This window comes from Hyperolius riggenbachi, chromosome 7, assembly GCF_040937935.1.
Source record: "Hyperolius riggenbachi isolate aHypRig1 chromosome 7, aHypRig1.pri, whole genome shotgun sequence".
NCBI lineage: Eukaryota > Metazoa > Chordata > Amphibia > Anura > Hyperoliidae > Hyperolius > Hyperolius riggenbachi.
The window spans coordinates 21,464,616-21,484,866 of NC_090652.1; the positions used below are offsets into that span (position 1 = coordinate 21,464,616).

Consider the following 20,251-nt stretch of genomic DNA (forward strand, 5'->3'; position numbering starts at 1 on the left):
ATCCCATTCTGGCTGTTGCGCAGCTTATAGCCAAAGCCAGTAGTCAGCCAAAGTGGGAATTGGCCGGCCATTTTGTCAAAATGGCCACTTTAGTTGTAACATCACTGACCAATGTCCAAAATTGGCCGGCCAATGTGCAAGATGGTTTTCCTGCCATTTTACTATTTGTCTGGTGTTGTTTCTTTTCTTGGACATGACAGAATCTGGAGAGGCGGAAAGCTTGATGTTATGTCTAGTACACACTATACAATTTTCTGTAAGATTTACCTGCCAGATAGATAATTTCCAACATGCTGGTATCTATCTTACCATCTATCTGCCGAGCAATTAGGCATTGTTCTACTCAGCAGGAGATCACCAGAAGACAATGCACCAGCGATAATGACCAGTCTCTACAGAAAATAATCGAATGCAGAAAAACTGGAAAAACTAACAGAAAAATCTAACAGAAAATTGTATGGTGTGTACTAGGCATTAGACAGAGGAGAGGGGAAAGTTAGTGGTAGGCACAGAAGAGGCAAGAAAAGGTGGGGGAAAGGCTGCGCATCGCTAAACACATGCTGCAATTGATTGGTTAATTGCACAGGCATACACCGCCTCTGCCAGACTGAAAAATGCATGCCCTGCATCCAAGACAAGTGCTAACATTTATTAAGCTAGGAGGAACTTTAGCTTCCAATATGGTTTGCATGCAAAGTATATTATACTAGACACTTGCGCCACGGTGAGGCAAACCTCCGGGCAAGTGACCTAACCTAAATTTAAAACCTTGGGAGCAGCTAAGCAAAAAGAAAATGTGTAACTTACATTTTGTTGAACAGTGAGGAGAACACCAGCGCATACCGCTAAGGCTGCATCTGAAATGACCACCAGCTCAGTGTGCAGCACAGCACCTAAATAGATTTTCTGCACACTTCGCATTCAATTCAGATGCAAATCATATGCTAAATGTTAGCATTTGTCTTGGATGCAGGGCATGCATTTTTCAGTCTGGCAGAGGCGGTGTATTAGCGGTTTTCGCTGGCATTCTCCTCGCTGTTCAACAAAATGTAAGTTACACATTTCCCTTTTGCTTAGCTGCTCCCAAGGTTTTAAATTTAGGTTAGGTCACTTGCCCGGAGGTTTGCCTCACCGTGGCACAAGTGTCTAGTATAATATACTTTGCATGCAGACCATATTGGAAGCTAAAGTTCCTCCTAGCTTAATAAATGTTAGCATTTGTCTTGGATGCAGGGCATGCATTTTTCAGTCTGGCAGAGGTGGTGTATGCCTGTGCGATTAACCATTCAATTGCAGCATGTGTTTAGGGATGCACAGCCTTTCCCCCACCTTTTCTTAACTTTGTAACTATGTAACTATTAGGCTAGCTGCTCCCAGCCCCTCCTCCTGAGTTTTCTGTTTGCATAATAAGTAGTAGCAGATTTGCATATGATTTGCATCTGAATTGAATGCGAAGTGTGCAGAAAATCTATTTAGGTGCTACACACTGAGCTAGTGGTCATTTCAGATGCAGCCTTAGCGGTATGCACTGGCGTTCTCCTCACAGAAGAGGCAAGGTTACTATTAGGAACAGGAGAGGGGAGTTTAATTTTAAGCCGAGGAGAGGAGAGGTTAGTGTTAGGCAGAGGAGAGTGGAGATTATTGTTAAGCACTAGAGAGGTGAAGGTTAGTATTAGACATAGGCCTGCAGGTTGCGCATTCGCAAAGAAAACACTTTTTGTCACCTCACCAGCCAAGGTACAATGTATACTCTCATACATCTGACCATGGCCACATCTCTTGTCCACTTCCCACATGGGCCAGCCATTGTGGGAACTGGCCACACTTCTGGCTTTGGCCATAACATGTATAAGAATTCCAAAAAGCATAGTGCTGTAAGAATAGATCTGTGGCACCCCCTCCTACAGGTATTGCCAGAGGCAGCTGCCTAGCTTGCCTGTGCCTGGATTCAGTGTGAACCAGACACTACTGAAGCCACAGGTCAGCAGGTCTTCCAGGCAACTGGTATTGTTTAAAAGGAATTAAAATGAGAGCTAGATAAGGTATTACACAGGGTGAAAAGTTTGACAGTCCCTAGACTCCAGGAAGGCTGCTGCAGCCTTGTGTGAGAGACCAGCAGGGACTGGAGTCCTATTACAGGCAAGTAGCCTCTGTGTGATGTAGCTGCAATACAGATAAGCTCTCTGCTCCATCTCAGGCTATTCTCAGTATCTCTTCAATCCTCTTTAACTATAACAAGTAACTTGTCTATATATTTTATCTAAAGTTTAGATAGTTTACACAGCAGATCTAGCTGCAATAGAAAATTATTATTTCTTCCTGTGATACAATGACAGCAGCCATGTTGTTTGTAAACATTACACAGAGGCAGGCTTATCTGTATCTTGATCACTAAGCCTGTGAAAAAAACCTAATCCCCCTCCTCCCTCCTCCCTTCTGCCTCTGAAATCAATGGCTAGTAACACCTCCTCCTCCTCCTGCCCAGACTGAGCTCCCATGAGCCCTTGCTACTGCCAAGGCTCTCTGAAAACCTGTGGGCGTGGTTTATTTAGTTTATAGGGAATTAGAGTATTAAACCAAAAACAAAAAAGTATTTGGCTTGAGGAATGCCCTATAAACAATAGGAAAGGAACACAATTATGCACAATTATGAGTAAAAGTTCACCTCGGATCCACTTTAACCACCCTGGCGTTCAGTTTCCCCAGGATTTCCGTGCAAAAAGTGTTTCAATTAATTTCCAATAATTTGCAACCAATTTTTTTTTAATATGAAATTTAATACAGATTATTGTATTGAATTCAATTTAAAAAAAAAAAGTGTTTTCTGCAAGATGTTGATGACGCTGTGTGACCCTGGTGTCATCAACGCCGATCAACGGGGGACATGTGATCGCTGAGGAAGAAGCAAAATCCGCCAAGGGACATTGAAGAAGACACTGGGGAAGCTATCAGGTACGCGACGAGGGATCAGCATGCCAATGGTGAGTATAAGACCCAGATGTATAGGTAGAAGATGTGCAGCCAGGTATAGTTAGCCAGATGTGCAGCCAGGTATAGTTAGCCAAGTATAGTTAGCAAGGTATATAGTGAGCCAGGTGCTTAGCCAGGTATATAGTGTGCCAGATGTTTAGCCAGGTATATAGCGAGCCAGATGTTTAGCCAGGTATATAGTGAGCCAGATGTTTAGCCAGGTATATAGCGAGCCAGATGTTTAGCCAGGTATATAGTGAGCCAGATGTTTAGCCAGGTATATAGCGAGCCAGATGTTTAGCCAGATTTATAGGTAGCCAGATGTCCCCCTCCCGATCCTCCCCCCCCCCCCCCAGCACGCTGTGGGTAGCGATCTGTGCTACCTACAGCGTGCAGAACAAGCATCCAGCTACCCTAGGGAATCCCTGGGCAGCCAGCGGGGCAGAGAATGTGCGGGGGATCCCCCTTGTATGTGGAGGCTGTGCTGGCGGGGGATCCCCCTCTGTGCGGGCGGGGGAACCCCTTTATATGGTGGCTGTTGCGGGCAGGGGATCCCCCTCTGTGCGGGTGGGGGGATCCCCCTTCTATTGTGGCTTTTGCGGGCGGGGGGATCCCCCTCTGTGCAGGTGGGGGGATCCCCTTTCTATTGTGGCTGTTGCGGGCGGCCTATCCCCCTCCTCCCCCTCCCTCCCGATGTCCCCCCTCCCGATCTCCTCCCCCCCCCCCCCCTCTCTAAGCCCATTGAGTAAATAGATTTACTCACCGAGGGCTTTCTCCAGCGACGGCAGCAGCACTTCCTCCTCCATCTCCGAAGTCTCGTTCTCTGTACAGTTACATTACGAGACTTGGTGACGTCACCAAGCCTCGTAATGTAACTGTACAGAGACCGGGACTTCGGAGATGGAGGAGGAACTGCTGCTGCCGTCGCTGGAGAAAGCCCTCGGTGAGTAAATCTATTTACTCAATGGGCTTAGAGAGGGGGGGGAGGAGATCGGGAGGGGGGACATTGGGATCGGGGGGGAGGGGGATAGGCCGCCCGCAACAGCCACAATAGAAGGGGCATCCCCCCACCCGCACAGAGGGGGATCCTCTGCCCGCAACAGCCACCATATAAAGGGGTTCCCCCCGCCCGCACAGAGGGGGATCCCCCGCCAGCACAGCCTCCACATACAAGAGGGATCCCCCGCACATTCTCTGCCCCGCTGGCTGCCCAGGGATTTCCTAGGGTGGCTGGATGCTTGTTCTGCACGCTTGTTCTGCACGCTGTGGGTAGCACAGATCGCTACCCACAGCGTGCAGTCAGGCATCCAGCCATCCTGGGGAATCCCTCTGATGAGAAAAAAATGCAGCCGGCGGGGCAGAGAAACAGGAAATCTCCCTGTCGGCATGGACGAGCTCAGCTCGTCATTAACGTTTTTTGCAAGTTTTTGCTGGACGAACTCAGCTCGTCCATACCGCCAGGGAGGCTACAGGCTCTGCCTCTGGCACAGGCGATCTGGGTGCAAATCTCAGCTCTTCCTACTTAGTAAGCCAGCACCTATTAAGTAGGAGACCTTGGGCAAGACTCCCTAACACTGATACTGCCTACTGAGTGATTCTTAGTGGCTGCAGCTCAAGCAATTTGAGTCCGCCAGAAGAAAATCGTATCGATAATACTTTCGATCAATCCGCTGCAAAAATATATACAAATTTAAATTAAACAGAACATTTTTCAATTTGACACAGTGGTATAGTAGTGGTAGATCTGCGGCTCATAGTATTGCACTGAACCACTACTTCAATCACCTTCCTTGACTCCTCCTGGGCTGCCTGCGTCAGACGTCAAGTCATCATCACGTCACCACCGCGTGATGACACCTGGTGTCCTGTAGCGGTACTGCAGGCTGTCAGTGGATGGCACCCATGGAGGAGTCGGCTTTCCGGGCTCTCTTCCCCTGTGTATTTTCCTGGTCCCTGCTTCCTCCTGGATGAGCGGCTGGTCACTAGTAAGTAGGCAGATCCACTTGTGACCTGTGGCTGCCTGACTGTGCCTAAAGAGTAAGGGTTTGCGAGTTCACGGTGGAGGGGGGGGGGTGCAATTTTTACACCCTCGTCCTGGGTGCAATTTAGCCTAGAGACTGCCCTGTTTGTAAGCATGTAAATTATTTTACATTTTACAGTTTTTCAGGATAGTGGTCCAGTACAGTAACGCATTTCAGCTCCTGTTTATGTTTACCAGAATTTAAGCAGTTTTACTTTAACCACTTAATAACAAGCTGACTTATAAAAACGTCATGCTAGAGCCTCTTAACGGCTCCAGGACGTTTTTATAATTCAGACATTGCTGCGACCACTGTGCATGAGTACATGCGCGCCTCTGTGCGTTCGCTTGCGCGCTCCCGCACATGCACACGCACGTGAAAATAGTGAAGAAAAAAACTTACCAAATAAAAAATACACCTTTATCTCCAAATACTATATTGTCACCATGCTTTGTACTAGGGACATAATTAAAACCTTGTGATAACCAGAACAAATAGGCAGATAAAATGTGTGGGTTTTATGCACAGTAGCAGTGTTTATATTAAAACTATAGGGGATGAAATTGGAGAAATAGTGTATTTTTTTCATTTTTTCCTTGTTTTTCCCTTTAAAATGCATAGAAAATAAAGTAATTACTGAAAACAAATAACTCCAAAAAGCCCAATTGGTGGTGAAAAAAAACAAGATAAAGATTGTTTCATTGTGATAAGTAGTGATTAAGCTATTGGCAAATCAAAGGGATGAGCACTGAAAGGTGAAAACCGCTCTTGTTCGTAATGGTGGGCATACACAGGTTGATGTGCCCTTATCAATCGAGCCGCTGATGGCTCGATTGATAATTTCCGTCAGGTCCGATGACCCGCCGGATCGATTCCCCGCTCGATCCCCGCGGGCGGACAATAGCGGGGTATCGAGCGGAAGATAAGGGAGTGCCTGCGGAGATGAGCGGGAATCGATCCGGACGGTGGCGGGGAGGCGCGGGGACGTGCGGGGACGCGGCGGGAGTCGATCCGGCGGCTGATCGAGCCGCCGGATCGACTCGTGTATTCCCAGCATTAGGGTAAAAACGCCTTTGGGGTGAAGTGGTTAAAGGACAAATGACGTGAGAGGGATATGGAAGCTGCCATATTTATTTCCTTTTAAGCTATACCAGTTGCCTGGGAGCCCTGCTGATCCTCTGCCTCTAATACTTTTAGCCATAGCCCCTGAACAAGCATGCAGCAGATCAGGTGTTTCTGACATTATTATCACATCTGACAAGATTATCTGCATGCTTCTTTCTGGTGTTGTATAGACACTGCTGCAGCCCAATAGATCAGCAGGAATGCCATGGAACTGGTATTGTTTAAAAGGAGATAAATATGGCAGCCTCCATATCCCTCTCACTTCAGTTGTCCTTTAAGCTTAGAGGAACCGTAACACAACATACAGTAAATCATTCTGGATACCCACTTACTTGCGTTTCACCACCAGAAATGCTTCTTATAGTTATACTGTCTATTGCTGCATGTTGCTATGCAGCCTCGCCCTCCCACTGAGGCAGGCCCAGTTCACATTAGCTTTTAGTTGCGGAGCCGGCCTTACGGTTCCATTGTCCATTCCGCTGAACGGACAAAAAAATGCTGCAGGCAGGGCCGGATTTACCATAAGGCACTGTAGGCACATGCCTACAGGCGCCTGATGATGGAAAGTGGCTCACTCCCCTCCCCCCGAGCGCCTCCTTCCCTCCTTCTCTATGCAGAGTGAAAATGAGAGGCTGCTCACCCAACTCCCAGCATTCCACTGATGAGATCTCCCTTCAATCAGGGGCACCACTAGTTCAAACTCAAAGATAGCTATATTGGCATGACCAAGATTCATACAGGCATTGCCAAAGCAAGGGGACAAGGTGGACACGGAAGGGGGTGGGTAGGTGTACAATGGCTAAGCAGTCTTCTTAATATTGAGGGTACTTCTGGCTACCTAATACTAAGGGGCACCTGTAGCCTCCTCTGATGGGTAAGGAAAGTAAGCCAGAAGTGACAGCTGGGACAGCCAGCTCACTTGCACTGCGGTTCGGCGGTTATTTTTTAGGTTTATGGAGGGCAAAGTCTAAGGTGCCAGGAAATTTGTGCCTATAGACTCCTGTGAGGTAAATCCGGGCCAGGCCCTAATTTTGCCCAGCGGAACAGAAACGGAAGGATTTGCAGCGCAATAGTAACCTATGGAAGACGGATGTTTCACAGCACACTAGATATAAAAACGGACCGTTTTCCCGGATCCAGGTGGCCGGATCCATACGGCCTGTTCCGCAAGAAAACGCAAAGCATTCTGGGAGACCAGAGATTCTGGGAGACCAGAGATTTTTTCTCTTAGTAAGCGAATATTCTGCTTTAATCACGTGCCAGTACTAAAGATGCTTACACCTGTGATACATTTCAGAAAGTAAATCAGGGAGAGAAACTGACTAAATCATTTTCCATATAAATTAATATTGTGAAAAAATAAGCAATTTTTTCATAATGATATTTTCACTACAGGTCCTCTTTAACGTGGGTTGTCTGCACACATTGGGCTTGATTCACAAAGCGGTGCTAACTGTTAGCACGCCTGTGAAAACCCCCTTAGCACGTCTAAACCAGCTTTTTGCGCGCAAAACTTTATGCGCATAAAACTTTACGCTCCGTGCGAAGTGCCCATTAAAGCCTATGGGACTTAGCACGTGCATAGGACTTTGCGCGCGTAAAACTTTGCGCGTAAAACTTTGCGCGCGATCTGATTGAGAAATCCGGTGCTAACCTACTTAACACCCTGGTTAGCACGTCTAAAGACTTTAGACGTGCTAAGTAGGTTAGCACCGTTTTGTGAATCAAGCCCATTGAGTTTAGCATTCTTTTGTGAATAGACCCCGAAGCTTCTGAGTTGCCAAGGATGCCTTTTCAAGGCATTATAATAAAAAGACATCTGGCTGTTCATAATTCTGCTTTGGAAAAAGGTTCCTTTGTGCCGTTGTTCCAAAGCTGTCAACGCCCCATTCTCAAGGCACTCTGATAGACAAGTTTCCATCTGCCCCTTCCCTCTTAGGGCCTTGACAACACCCAGTATTTCTGCATGACCGTAGACTGCCAGTCCAGCCGTGCCACAGCTCTGTCCCGTGAGAGGTATGTGCGCTGGCTCTGCTGTACCTCAAACTTTACAAAAACTCAAATTTCAAAAATAGTTACCGATACCAAAGTAACCAAGAGGGAACATCAGAAATGACTTCCTATGAAATGTCTGCTGTTCTTGCACATATCACACAGGGGTGTAACTACAAATCATCTCCCCCCCCCCCCAAGAAAAAATAAACTTATTTCGGACCCACAATGTGAACACCCACCTACCCCTGGTGACCCTCACAGCCTGCGGGCCCATCTTGCAAGGGTCGTAAAACAAGTGTGGCCACCATAATGTTCACACCCATAACAAGTGTACAATATATTATAAGTTTGAGTAATACAAAGACCCCCCCTCCAAAGAACAGAGCAACATCAAAGCTTTTAATCATAAGCTTAAAGAGAATCTGTATTGTTAAAATCGCACAAAAGTAAACATACCAGTGCGTTAGGGGACATCTCCTATTACCCTCTGTCACAATTTCGCCGCTCCTCGCCGCATTAAAAGTGGTTAAAAACAGTTTTAAAAAGTTTGTTTATAAACAAACAAAATGGCCACCAAAACAGGAAGTAGGTTGATGTACAGCATGTCCACACATAGAAAATACATCCATACACAAGCAGGCTCTATACAGCCTTCCTTTTTAATCTCAAGGGATCATTTGTGTGCTTCTTTCCCCCTGCAGCTATCTTCCACTGAAGTGTCAGGCTGTTTCTTCCTGCAGAGTGCAGACAGCTCTGCCTATATGTAATTCCTCAGTATGTGAAAGCCCAGCCAGCTCAGAGGAGGATTTATCCAGCTTGTAAAAGATAAGAGAGAAGAGAGAAGCTGCTCTAATCTAAATAATACACAGGCAGTGTGCAGAGAGGGGCCTGGAGGGGGGAGATGCATCACAGAACCACAACACTGAAGAACTTGGCAGCCTTCCAGACACAGGCTGACAAGTCTGACAAGAGAGAGATAAGTTGATTTATTACAGAGATGGTGATAGTAGAACGTGCTGCAGTAAGCCAGAACACATTAGAATAGCTTTTTGAACTTGTAGGATGATAAAAAACAGGATGCAATTTTTGTTACGGAGTCTCTTTAAATTAGCTCAATGCATATACAGTACAAAGCAATCTGCATTGTTTAAAATAAATAAACATGTCAGTCTCCATATTCCCCTCATCTCGAGTTCCCTTTAATTTTTAGGAACATTTAAGAAAACAACCAATAGGACAAGCTTCATTAACTACTTACTAAATTGCTCGATTTTCATTTCCTTGGTGGTTGGCTTTGCCAGGGTCTCGTGTTGGACGTCACAGGAGATGTGATCAGGTAAGTTGCTGTCGGTGATATTGAACCTATAATAGATCTCTTTGTTGAAAAGTTGACCGTTTCTTCCACCCGAACTGTCCAGCTGCTTTCCATCCACCATCCAGTTCATGGACAATTCTTGTGGAGAGAAACCTCGAGCCTCGCACACATATATGAGCTCATTGCCATCCTCGGACTTTGCTGTGGAGACCCGAACGTTTGGAGCCACTGGAAGACAAGGTAACAAAAAATTACAAGGTGGAAAGTTAGGTTCCCGGGTGCTGGAGAAGACAAGTGCAGGGTCATAACTACAAATCATGGGCCCCCAGGAAAATTGGGTAATTTTATTTTGTTTTATGGATAAGAAAAGTAAAAGTGATTTTAAATCCCCCCTGACAGTAATCCTTACCTGAGCACATTTCTCAGCTTTTATTTACATTTCAGCAAAAAGTGTCTGATCCAAAAAAGGAGAAGCCTTCAACCCAAAGAACACCATCCGCACTGTCAAACATGGAGGTGGGAACCTAATGCTTTGGGGGTGTTTTTTAGCCAATGGACCAAGGAACCTAATCACTGTAAACGGCACCATGAAAAAAGAGCAATACATGAGGATTCTCAACAACAACATTGTCACGGACGGTTGCGGGGCCGCAGGCGCGTCCTGTAACCGCCCGTGAAGAAAAAGCGATCGCACTCGATTCCCTGCATCGATTGCGCTTCAAATCGATACAATCTGGGTTGAGTGTGTAGGGGGAGCTGAAGTCCTTTTCTTAGCAGAGAGAGCACCATCCTAAAGGCTGGATGGCTCTTTTGATATGCTAATGAGCCTGGGCCCAGAGAGTCCCTGGCTTCAAGCTGTGCGGATGGCCCATCCATCAGGTATAAGGTGACACCTAGCTGATCTCATGTAGATGTTAATTAACCAAGGGGTGATCAGGATGCCTAGGTGCAGCCAGGCAGGCTACAAATCTCCGGGAGGTCTTGACACCTTGCTCACTGGTAAAGATCAAAGGGAAGTCAGCTGTTAGCAGCTAGAACACATCCTGAATAAACCTGAGTCTCATAGCATAATCCATAACTTCCCAGATCTGTCATATTTCTGGGGTTCCTGAGATGGCAGCTTCGCCAAACGTGGGGGAAGTGTAGCATGAGCCCCGGTGCTGGTTCTGAGGAAGTTTCAGAACATTCTGAGGTAAGGACTGCCAGTTAGGCAGTTTGAAAATGCCCTGATGATACCACAGGGGTCCCACCCCTCATGTCTGGTATCAGGGCGCTGGGTAAATCGAGACAGACCTGAAAATGTTAATAAATCTGCCCTGACCTGTACGGTTCTGTGAGATAGAGCCCATATATGGGTAGATATGATTTCTAGCCCCCAGGACAAGGGGAGGGCTCATCTCATCTTCTAAGGGGGTGTATGGCTCCCCGCCCTCACTCCCTCCTACTGAAGCAGGGGCATAAGAATGGCAGAGGACCCAAACTCAGTGTCCTCCACACTGAAACATCTTGAACTCATCAGATGCCAGCTTGAGGATATGCTGGCATCCACCTGGTCTGAACTCTGAACTCAAATTGAAACCCAGAACTCTGTTTTCCCACAAAAAGGACATCTTTCCAGGAACTAAGTATTTTTCTCCCTTCTTTTATTTTTTATACTGGCTATTACTGTCTTAAGGTAGCGCTCCACTCACATAGCACTCGGATGTCCCCTCAGGACCTTCCACTATACTTTATGTAACTATGTATTATGTTCCATGCACCGTGTAATCACTACTAAATGTAATGTATATTACTGCTTGCGTTTTGCTGTACCACCACCGACCCTGTATGTGCCAAAAATAATTCCGGGTACAACCCCCGTTGTACTTGGCGAAATAAATGATTCTGATTCTGATTCTGATTCTGATTCTTAATAATTGTGATTTTAATAATTGTCTGTATATATTAATTATTTATATTGCGTGAATAAACGACTTTCTCCAAGTCATTCACTGTCCGCTACCCTGCTTATCAGCACACGCAGGACTGATCCCGGGTCTCTGAAGATACGCTACTGTTTGTTTGTTGTTGGCTAGACAGAATACCGTGTGTTTAACCGTTTTATTCGCAGGACTAGTCAGTCAGTTAGTGGGCTCCACGGTCCCATGGTAACCGCGGTGGTGGCAGTTTACTCTGAACCAGTAGGTGACGTTGTAATTACCCGTGTCTCACAGGCTCCCTTCTGAGTTGTCTGCGGCTAATTCTTAACGGTTCCTGCGCATTGACTGCGACCAGAGTTCGCACGATCTGTGCGCTGGCACCGTTTAGAAGGCTAAGTGCGGTCAGCCACTAGGGCTCCTGTGACAAACATCAAGCAGTCTGCAGAGAAACTTGGTCTTGGACACCAGTGGCCATTTCAGCATGGCAATAATCCCAAAACACACACAGCAATAGTGGAGAAGAAATGGTTAGCAGACAACAACAACATTAACATTTTGCAGTGGCCCAATCAGAGTTCTGACTCGAATCCAGTTTAGAATCTGTGGAGCGAGCTAAAGATCAGGGTGATGATGGCAAGAAGACCCTCCAACCTGAAAGATTTGGAGCTCATTGCTAAAGATGAATGGACAAAAATACCTGTGGAGACATGCAAAAAGCTGGTCTGCAGTTATAAAAATTGATTATACAGATTGATTGCTGTAATAGCCAATAAAGGCTTTTCTATTGATTATTGAGAAGGGCATGGATAATTTTGGACTGGACAGTTCTTGCTCAAATGTAAATAAAAGCTGAGAAGTGTTACGGTATTTTCCCACAATAATGCCTCTTGTACATAGTCTCATTATCTCTTGGGAGACACATATGTCATTTTCCGTCAAAAAATTTGGGCTTGGGTCTACTAATAAATGTACCGGCATATACATATACATGTACTGAATATACATGTATATACATATGTATATACATGTATGTATGTATATATATATATATATATATATATATATAGAGAGAGAGAGAGAGAGAGAGAGAGAGAGAGAGAGAGAGAGAGAGAGAGAGAGAGTTTAGTGTGTCTAATTCCTCCTCTGTCTCTAATCACAAGTTGTAATTTGATCTCTTCTCTGTGTCACCTGACTGCCTGGATTTTGACCACTCTCTGCCTGCCACCTGCACCGACCTCTGCCTGGATTTTGACTACTCTCTGCCTGCCACCTGCACCGACGTCTTCCTGGATTTTGACTACTCTCTGCCTGCCACCTGCACCGACGTCTTCCTGGATTTTGACTACTCACTGCCTGCCTTATTTGTACATTTTCAAAATTTTTTAAAGGACAACTGAAGTGAGAGGGATATGGAGGCTGCCATATTTATTTCCTTTTAAGCAATACCAGTTGCAGGGCAGTCTTGCTGATCTACTGCCTCTAATACTTTTAGCCATAGACCCTGAACAAGCATACAGCAAATTGGGTGTTTCTGACATTATTGTCAGACCTTCGAAGATTAGCTGCATGTTTGTTTCTGGTGTTACAGTATCTAGACACTGTTGCAGCCAAACAGATCAGCAAGGCTGCCAGGCAACTAGTATTGTTTAAAAGAAAATACATTTGGCAGCCTTCATATTCTCCTCACTTCATTTGTCCTTTAAGTTTATTCATAAATGTAATTATTTTGACAATTTTGTGTTCCAGACAGTCTTTTATTTATACGCAGAATGTCTACCAGGCCTTTATTCTGATATATTTTGGTGAGTTGAGACTTAAGAATTGGAGGCCTAAAATTCTTGAAAAAAATGTACTGCTTTTGATTCATAGTTACATAGTTATTTGGGTTGAAAAAAGACATACGTCCATCGAGTTCAACCAGAGAACAAAGTACAACACCAGCCTGCTCCCTCACATATCCCTGCTGATCCAGAGGAAGGCGAAAAACCCCTTACAAGGCATGGTCCAATTACCCCCAAAAGGGAAAAAAATCCTTCCCGACTCCAGATGGCAATCAGATAAAATCCCTGGATCAACATCATTGGGCATTACCTAGTAATTGTAGCCATGGATGTCTAATTGTAGCCATAGGTGGATTCATAATTCCAGACAGAAATGCACCGCTAGGGAGGTTAACTTTTCGATTCAGCTCTGCTTCAAAAACTTAAAAAGAAGATTTAAGCCTAATGCACACCTAAAATCGGAAACGCAAACGCAAGCTTTTGCATTTTTGTACGCTTTTTCCCCCCTCCGGTGCTCCACTGCGCGCTGTGTTTCTGGTAAAAGTGCTTTTCTAACCACTTTTCCAGAGTGGTTTTGTAATTCACTCCCTGGCGCAAGTCAGGAAGTGACCCGGAAGAAGAATAAAAATGATGTATTTATTCTAAAAACCGCAATTGCCGCATAAAGCGTTCTTCCTATACCTTCCATTACAGCAAAAACGCCCCAAAAATGGTACAGGCACCGCTTTGCTGAACGCACAGCGCACAATCTGCGCTGATACAAACCTTGTCAAAGAGATTCATTGCACAAGCGTTTCAATAAAAGGCCGAAAACGCCCCTAGTGTGAACGAGCCCTTAATGTTTAATAGTCTCTGCTCAATAGCAGAGTCTTTCAAGTGTCCCAGAGCTAAAATATATGAACTACGGAACTTTTTTTATCTATCCCCTGCACTCAGAAGCTGTTTTCTTCAGGAAGAAGTGAGGAAATGAAAAAGGATAATAGATGACATCCATATTAGCTCTCATTTGTTTTGCCATTGATGTGACAAGCTCTTTGATTGGGCAAACTTGTTCAAAAAGACAACAGCTCCCCCTATTTTAGTTACGGTAATTCAATCAGGTTCAATCATCAGTTTAACAATTTGATCAGAGCAGCTGTATTTAACTTATGATCCATTGTGGACAATATACACATGACATCCTTATTACTGATCACCTGTAAATGGCCAGTGATGTGAAGCGCTCTTTGATTGGGCAGACTTGCTCAAAAAAAACAGCTCCCCCTATTTTGGCTTATGATAATAACCACCTTAGTCAAATTTAGATTATCACTTTAATAATTCAATGGGAGCAATTGAAAAATAATCTGAAGTTTCATTTTTTCGATTTTTTAAAATTGAATCTTGTTAAAGCATTATATCCTAAGTGGAATCGCCGCAATCCCGCCGCAAAATTAGTTTTTTAATAGAGAAAATGACCAGATTGTGGTGCCCTGGAGAGGCGGAGCTTTGAGGTGTAGCTCAGCCTCTTCGCAATCAATCTCGGATCTCCGCCTCCTACCCGCCCCTCTCAGTGAAAGAAGACTGAGAGGGGCAGGAGGAGGCGGCGATCAGCAGAGATTGACTGCAGAGAGGCTGAGCTGAAGCTCAAAGCTCTGCCTCTTCAAGGAAGTAAAGGCTTGCGAGCCCAGGAGCTTTGCAGGGCTATTTCTCTATTAAAAAAAGACTTGTTTTCTAGTGGGATTGAGGCGATTCCACTTAGGATATACTGTAATGCTTAACAAGATTAAATTAAAAAAAAACTTGGAAAAAAATTAGACTTTAGAGTCTCTTTAAAGTTAACTCGTGATCCATCGCAAAAAAAAAAAAATCTATAATCTCTGTAGTCACTTTTTTCTTTTTAACTTCTAATTCATTTGGTTAAAAAATGCAGAACAAAAAATAGCCTTAGGGCCTTTTCACACCGGCTGAGTTCTGTTTTGTTTTTGAAAAGGTTTGCAATTTTCCAAATGCCAGCACAATAAAATAACAATTGGAATTGTTCCCAATCTTCTAAACAGCCCATATTCCCATCTTTGCTCTCTCTATGAGGACAGTACTCACCTCCATACTGTAGTTTGAAGCTGTCTTGGACAGGACTTGATAAGGACACATGTTCTACCTGGCAGGTGATGGTTGGCTGGTCCTGACTCTGATCTGCAGGGAGGACCACAGAACTGTTCACTCTGTATGTTCCATCAGCATTCCTCTGCGCTGCAGTCATCTCGGGTGCTCCAAATTCCTTCCCATTCCGCAGCCAGCGCACTGTGATTTCTTGTGGGAAAAAGTTGATGATGGAGCAGTGAAGCTGGTTGTCTTTATCCTTCACAACAACCTTTCTGCGGATGTGGACCTCAGGCTTAGCTGGAAGAAAAAGACATCAGCATGAGAATGGAAGTATAAGCAATAAACTATGGTGGACACCATTTGCAGGATCTAATGTATCTGGAGACAGATACAGGTACACCCGCTAAACAACTAGCGGGTGGGCAGCAATGTGGCGTAGTGGTTAGCACCCTTGCCTTGCAGCACTGGGTCCCTGGTTCAAATCCCAGCATGGGCTCTATCTACACAGAGTTTGTATGTTCTTCCTGTGTCTGTTTGGGTTTCCTCCGGGCACTTAGGTTTCCTCCCATATCCCAAAAACGTTCCCCCTATTTTGGCCTTAGACTATGATACATATACTACACAATATAGACATATGACTATTGTTAGTTCCTCTGAGGGACCGTAAAGTGACAAGACAATATACTCTGTACAGTGCTGCAGATGATGTTTATAAATACTAAAAATAATAACAGTCAGACTAGGAGGCCATTTAGGACTGTCACAGTTAAGAATCAGCAATGCATCACTGATGTCTGAGCTCACTGTTCCCCTCCTAAGCCCTCTATAGCAACAGACGGTTTGCTAGCCTATAGGCTGTTGATGCATCTGTACAGCACTTGAAGTTGTGTCCCAGTGTATGCACACCTTTACACTTCAGCACACGCTACATTTTTTCATTCCATGAGGTTACTGAGACAGGAAGCACTCCTTTACTTAAAGTGGCTTTTAACTCACATTTGTTATTTCAAATAAAATAATTCTTCAGTCACAACTGTGTTAGCACATGTTATTTTCCAGCTGGTTAATCTAAAGTTTCACTGTTTGTTTATCTTTCTCACGTCAGGGCTGTACATTTTTGTAAACCCTATATTTCCTTGAGAAAAGGTATGGGGAAAGGCTGCGCATCCCTAAACACATGTTGCAATTGAATGGTTAATCGCACAGGCATACACTGCCTCTGTCAGACTGAAAAATGCATGCCCTGCATCCAAGACAAGTGCTAACATTTATTAAACTAGGAGGAACTTTAATAATAATAATGGCAGTATTTGTATAGCGCCTTTCTCCTGTCGGACTCAAAGCGCTTGCGAGGCAGCCACTAGAGCGCACTCAGTAGGCAGTAGCAGTGTTAGGGAGTCTTGCCCAATGAACTCCTTACTGAATTACTGGCTTACTGAACAGGCAGAGCCGAGATTCGAACCCAGGTCTCCCATGTCAGAGGCAGAGCCCTTAACCAGTACACCATCCAGCCACTGCTTTAGCTTCCAATATGGTTTGCATGCAAAGTATATTATACTAGACACTTGCGCCACGGTGAGGCAAACCTCTGGGCAAGTGACCTAACCTAAATTTAAAACCTTGGGAGCAGCTAAGCAAAAAAAAAACTATATTTCCTTGACCTCCGAGAAACAAAAGGGCATAGGGCCAACACTGTAAATTGGACTCCTTAGAGGTAAAACACATTTTTATATATAAAAATTACAGATTTTTTTTTTCAGAAATTTTACGGTGCTTTCATAGGAAATTAAGTAAATAAACTGACTTCATCTTCACCTTAAAGGACATCTGAAGTGAGAGGGATATGGAGGCTGCCCTATTTATTTCCTTTTAAACAATGCACATTGCCTGGCTGCCCTGCTGATTCTCTGCCTGTAATACTTTTACCCATAGACCCTGAACAAGCATGCAGATCAGGTGCTCTGACTGAAGTCAGACTGGATTTAGCTGCATGCTTGTTTCAGGTGTGATTCAGCCACTACTGATGCATGAAGGATCATCAGGACTGCCAGGCAACTTGTATTGTTAAACAGGAAATACATATGGCAGCCTCCATATTCTGTTCACCTCAAGTGTTCTTTTAACAGCAAATTTGTTAATCTATAATTAAATCATGGAGGAACCTTTTGCCAAGGAAATCATCTAAGCCTAGATACACACCATACAATTTTCTGGCAGATTTACCTGCCAGATCGATTATTTCCAACATGTCCGATCTGAATTTCAATAGATTTTTCGATTTTACAAACATTTTTTAATCATATTTTAATTGTTTTTTTCGATCGATTTTCATAGAACTGTACGAAAATCATTCGGAAAAATAATTAAAAAAAACAATTGAAAAATAGATCGAAATTCAGATCGGACATGTTGGAAATAATCGATCTGGCAGGTAAATCTGCCAGAAAATTGTATGGTGTGTACCTGGCATAACAGCTATAAGCCTGTGTTGCAGCTCCTGCACTTGTGTGATTGACGTGCAGAGTCTGCAGCTGCTGCCAAATGTAACTACAGGAGTGCTTGCTGGATCACTAACCTTATTGGATTATCAGGAGGTGCCGCCCACCAATCACCTTTGACAGATTTACAAAGGTGGTGCAACATTCTTAAGCTAAGTACACACGGGGTACCGCTGTAGCTTGTCGCTAGCATACCGGGGACGTGTGCGTGACAGCTCGGCGACAGCTCGGTGACAGCTCGTCGCCTGGTCCCTCTGTGCAGCAGCCGTACACACGGCGCACAGAGGGACAGAGATGTGGCGGAAGCTGTCGTCGAAGGTTCCTCCCCCCCGCCGGAAGCTCCGTCCATGGTAAGTGGGTTGCTGTCGCTAGTCTGCATACACACGCAGTACGCGTGGCGGACTAGCGACAGTTGCGGTGACAGCTCTGGCAGGCGACCGTTCGTTTTGAAGCAGTAGTGTTTTTAAAATCACTCAGAAACACTCTAGGTGTGCACCATGCTTAATGGCGCATACACACGGGTTACAACTGTCGACGCAACCACGTGGCACGCGCGTGTTGCAGCGACAGGTCCCCCGTGTGTATAACGCGCGTTCCACGTAGTTGCGGCGACAGTTGTAACCCGTGTGTATGAGCCATTAAGCATGGTGCACACCTAGAGTGTTTCTGAGTGATTTTAAAAACACTACTGCTTTTAAAAGCGCTTGGCTGTCTTTGTATGGGATGCATCACACCAGAGCAATGTGATTTTTGCAGCATTTTGGAGGCGATTCAGCCTCAATGTTAAGTATAAGAAAAGTGGAAAATTGCTCTAAAAAACACTATGGGCTTGATTTACAAAAGGGTGCTAAGCGTTAACACGCCAGTGAAAAGCCCCTTAGCGCGCGCAAAGATGTTTGGGCGCACCAATGCGACGTTTCGGGCGCACAGGTGCAACCTTTTGTCGAGCGCACCAGACTGCGCTAAACTTGGCGCGCAATCAGTACCAGCTTTAGATGTGCAAACTACTTAGCACCCTAGTTAGCACGTCCAAAGCTTTTAGGCATGCTAACTAGGTTAGCAACCTTTTGTGAATCAGGCTTTGTTCGCATCTAAAATTAAAATCGCTGATGCCAGCGTTTTTCAATTTTTTGCAAAAAATTTTTTTTAGCGCCTCCTGCCGTTTACTTGCACACTGCGATTTTTTTATAAGTCCAATAACGGTAGTAAGTCAGCTCCCCTGGTGCGATCAGGCTAAACTCATCTGTGCTCGGGCTGCTCGTAGGTTCCACTAAAGACTATTGAACAAGAAGAAAGAGCGCTCTGAGATCCTCAAAAACAGTGTATGGCAGTCCTATCCAGGACAGGTCTCACCTTTTTGAAGTGAGGCTGTAGCGTGTAGCAGCCGGTATAAGCATATGTCCCTCTTACATCTAGCCGTGGACCGGGCTTACGAACTTCCTCCTCGCGCGGTCACGTGGTCTGTGACGTCTCCACAGAGCGGCGCCTGACTAGCCGCACTCACTACTGTGTAGTTGGATTCTAAAAGCCGCTGCTAGACAATGCAGCAGACTGTGGAAAGGATTGTATAATATAAAATATAAAATAAGTCGCTAAGGGGTATAAGGAAAATAAGAAAGGGGGGATGTATTAAAAGATTCACAACACGTTTCACGGAGGTCCGCCCTCCGTTTTCTCAAGTCGGTATTTATACAACAGTATTTATACAACGGAAAACGGCAGAGTGTGGGCCGGTTCAGGAGTACTTTAAAGGCTACCCGAAGTGACATGTGACATGATGAGATAGACGTTTTTATGTACAGTGCCTAGCACACAAATAACTAGGCTGTGTTCCTTTTTTTCTTTCTCTGCCTGAAAGAGTTAAATATCAGGTATGTAAGTGGCTGACTCAGATAGAAAGTGACTACAGCGTGACCCTCACTGATAAGAAATTCCCCTTTTTATCTCTTTCTTGCTCTCAGAAGTCATTTTCTTCTAGGAATTTCTTATCAGTGAGGGTCACACTGTAGTCACTTCCTGTCTGAGTCAGGACTGAGTCAGCCACTTACATACCTGATTGTCACGGACGGTTGCGGGGACGCAGGCGCGTCCTGGCACCGCCCGTGAAGTAAAGAACGATCGCACTCGATTCCTGCATCGATTGCGCTTCAGACAGTATCCCTCAGCTAAGACAGATTCCCCAGCTGTTCCTAAGCTACAGTGACAGCCTGGGGGGAAGCTGTTAATTAGCTGGGACATATTCCCTGTGGAAGGCACAATTTCCCTTTTGGCTCTGGGAACCAGGTGACACTTAGCTGATCTCATGGAGATGTTAATTAACAAACCAGGAGTCTTTTCAGAGCCAAGGAAGCTAATCCCAGCAGGGGGCAGACTTAGCGGAACCATTCAGCCAGGATAGGGAAACATAGAGTTATGATCTTTATGCATGTTTTAGAAGTACCATACATCGGAGAAATGTGAAAGTTATATCATTCTGCTGGTCCGGAGCTGGTGAGTGTTTTGATATTAAATTTGGGCCCCTAGCCTAACCAGAACGCTGGGA

At 45.0% G+C, this 20,251-nt stretch overlaps 1 protein-coding gene across 1 annotated transcript in view; it reads right to left on the minus strand.

The window, feature by feature from the left end:
- Nucleotides 1–20,251, minus strand: part of LOC137524123 (uncharacterized) — a 240,314-nt gene that overhangs the window by 179,834 nt on the left and 40,229 nt on the right. Inside the window, exons 3-4 of the mRNA XM_068243658.1 lie at nucleotides 15,209–15,508; nucleotides 9,370–9,654 (exon numbers count right to left, since the gene is read on the minus strand). Coding sequence (XP_068099759.1) covers nucleotides 9,370–9,654; nucleotides 15,209–15,508 — 585 coding nt within the window. The remainder of the gene's footprint in view (nucleotides 1–9,369; nucleotides 9,655–15,208; nucleotides 15,509–20,251) is intronic.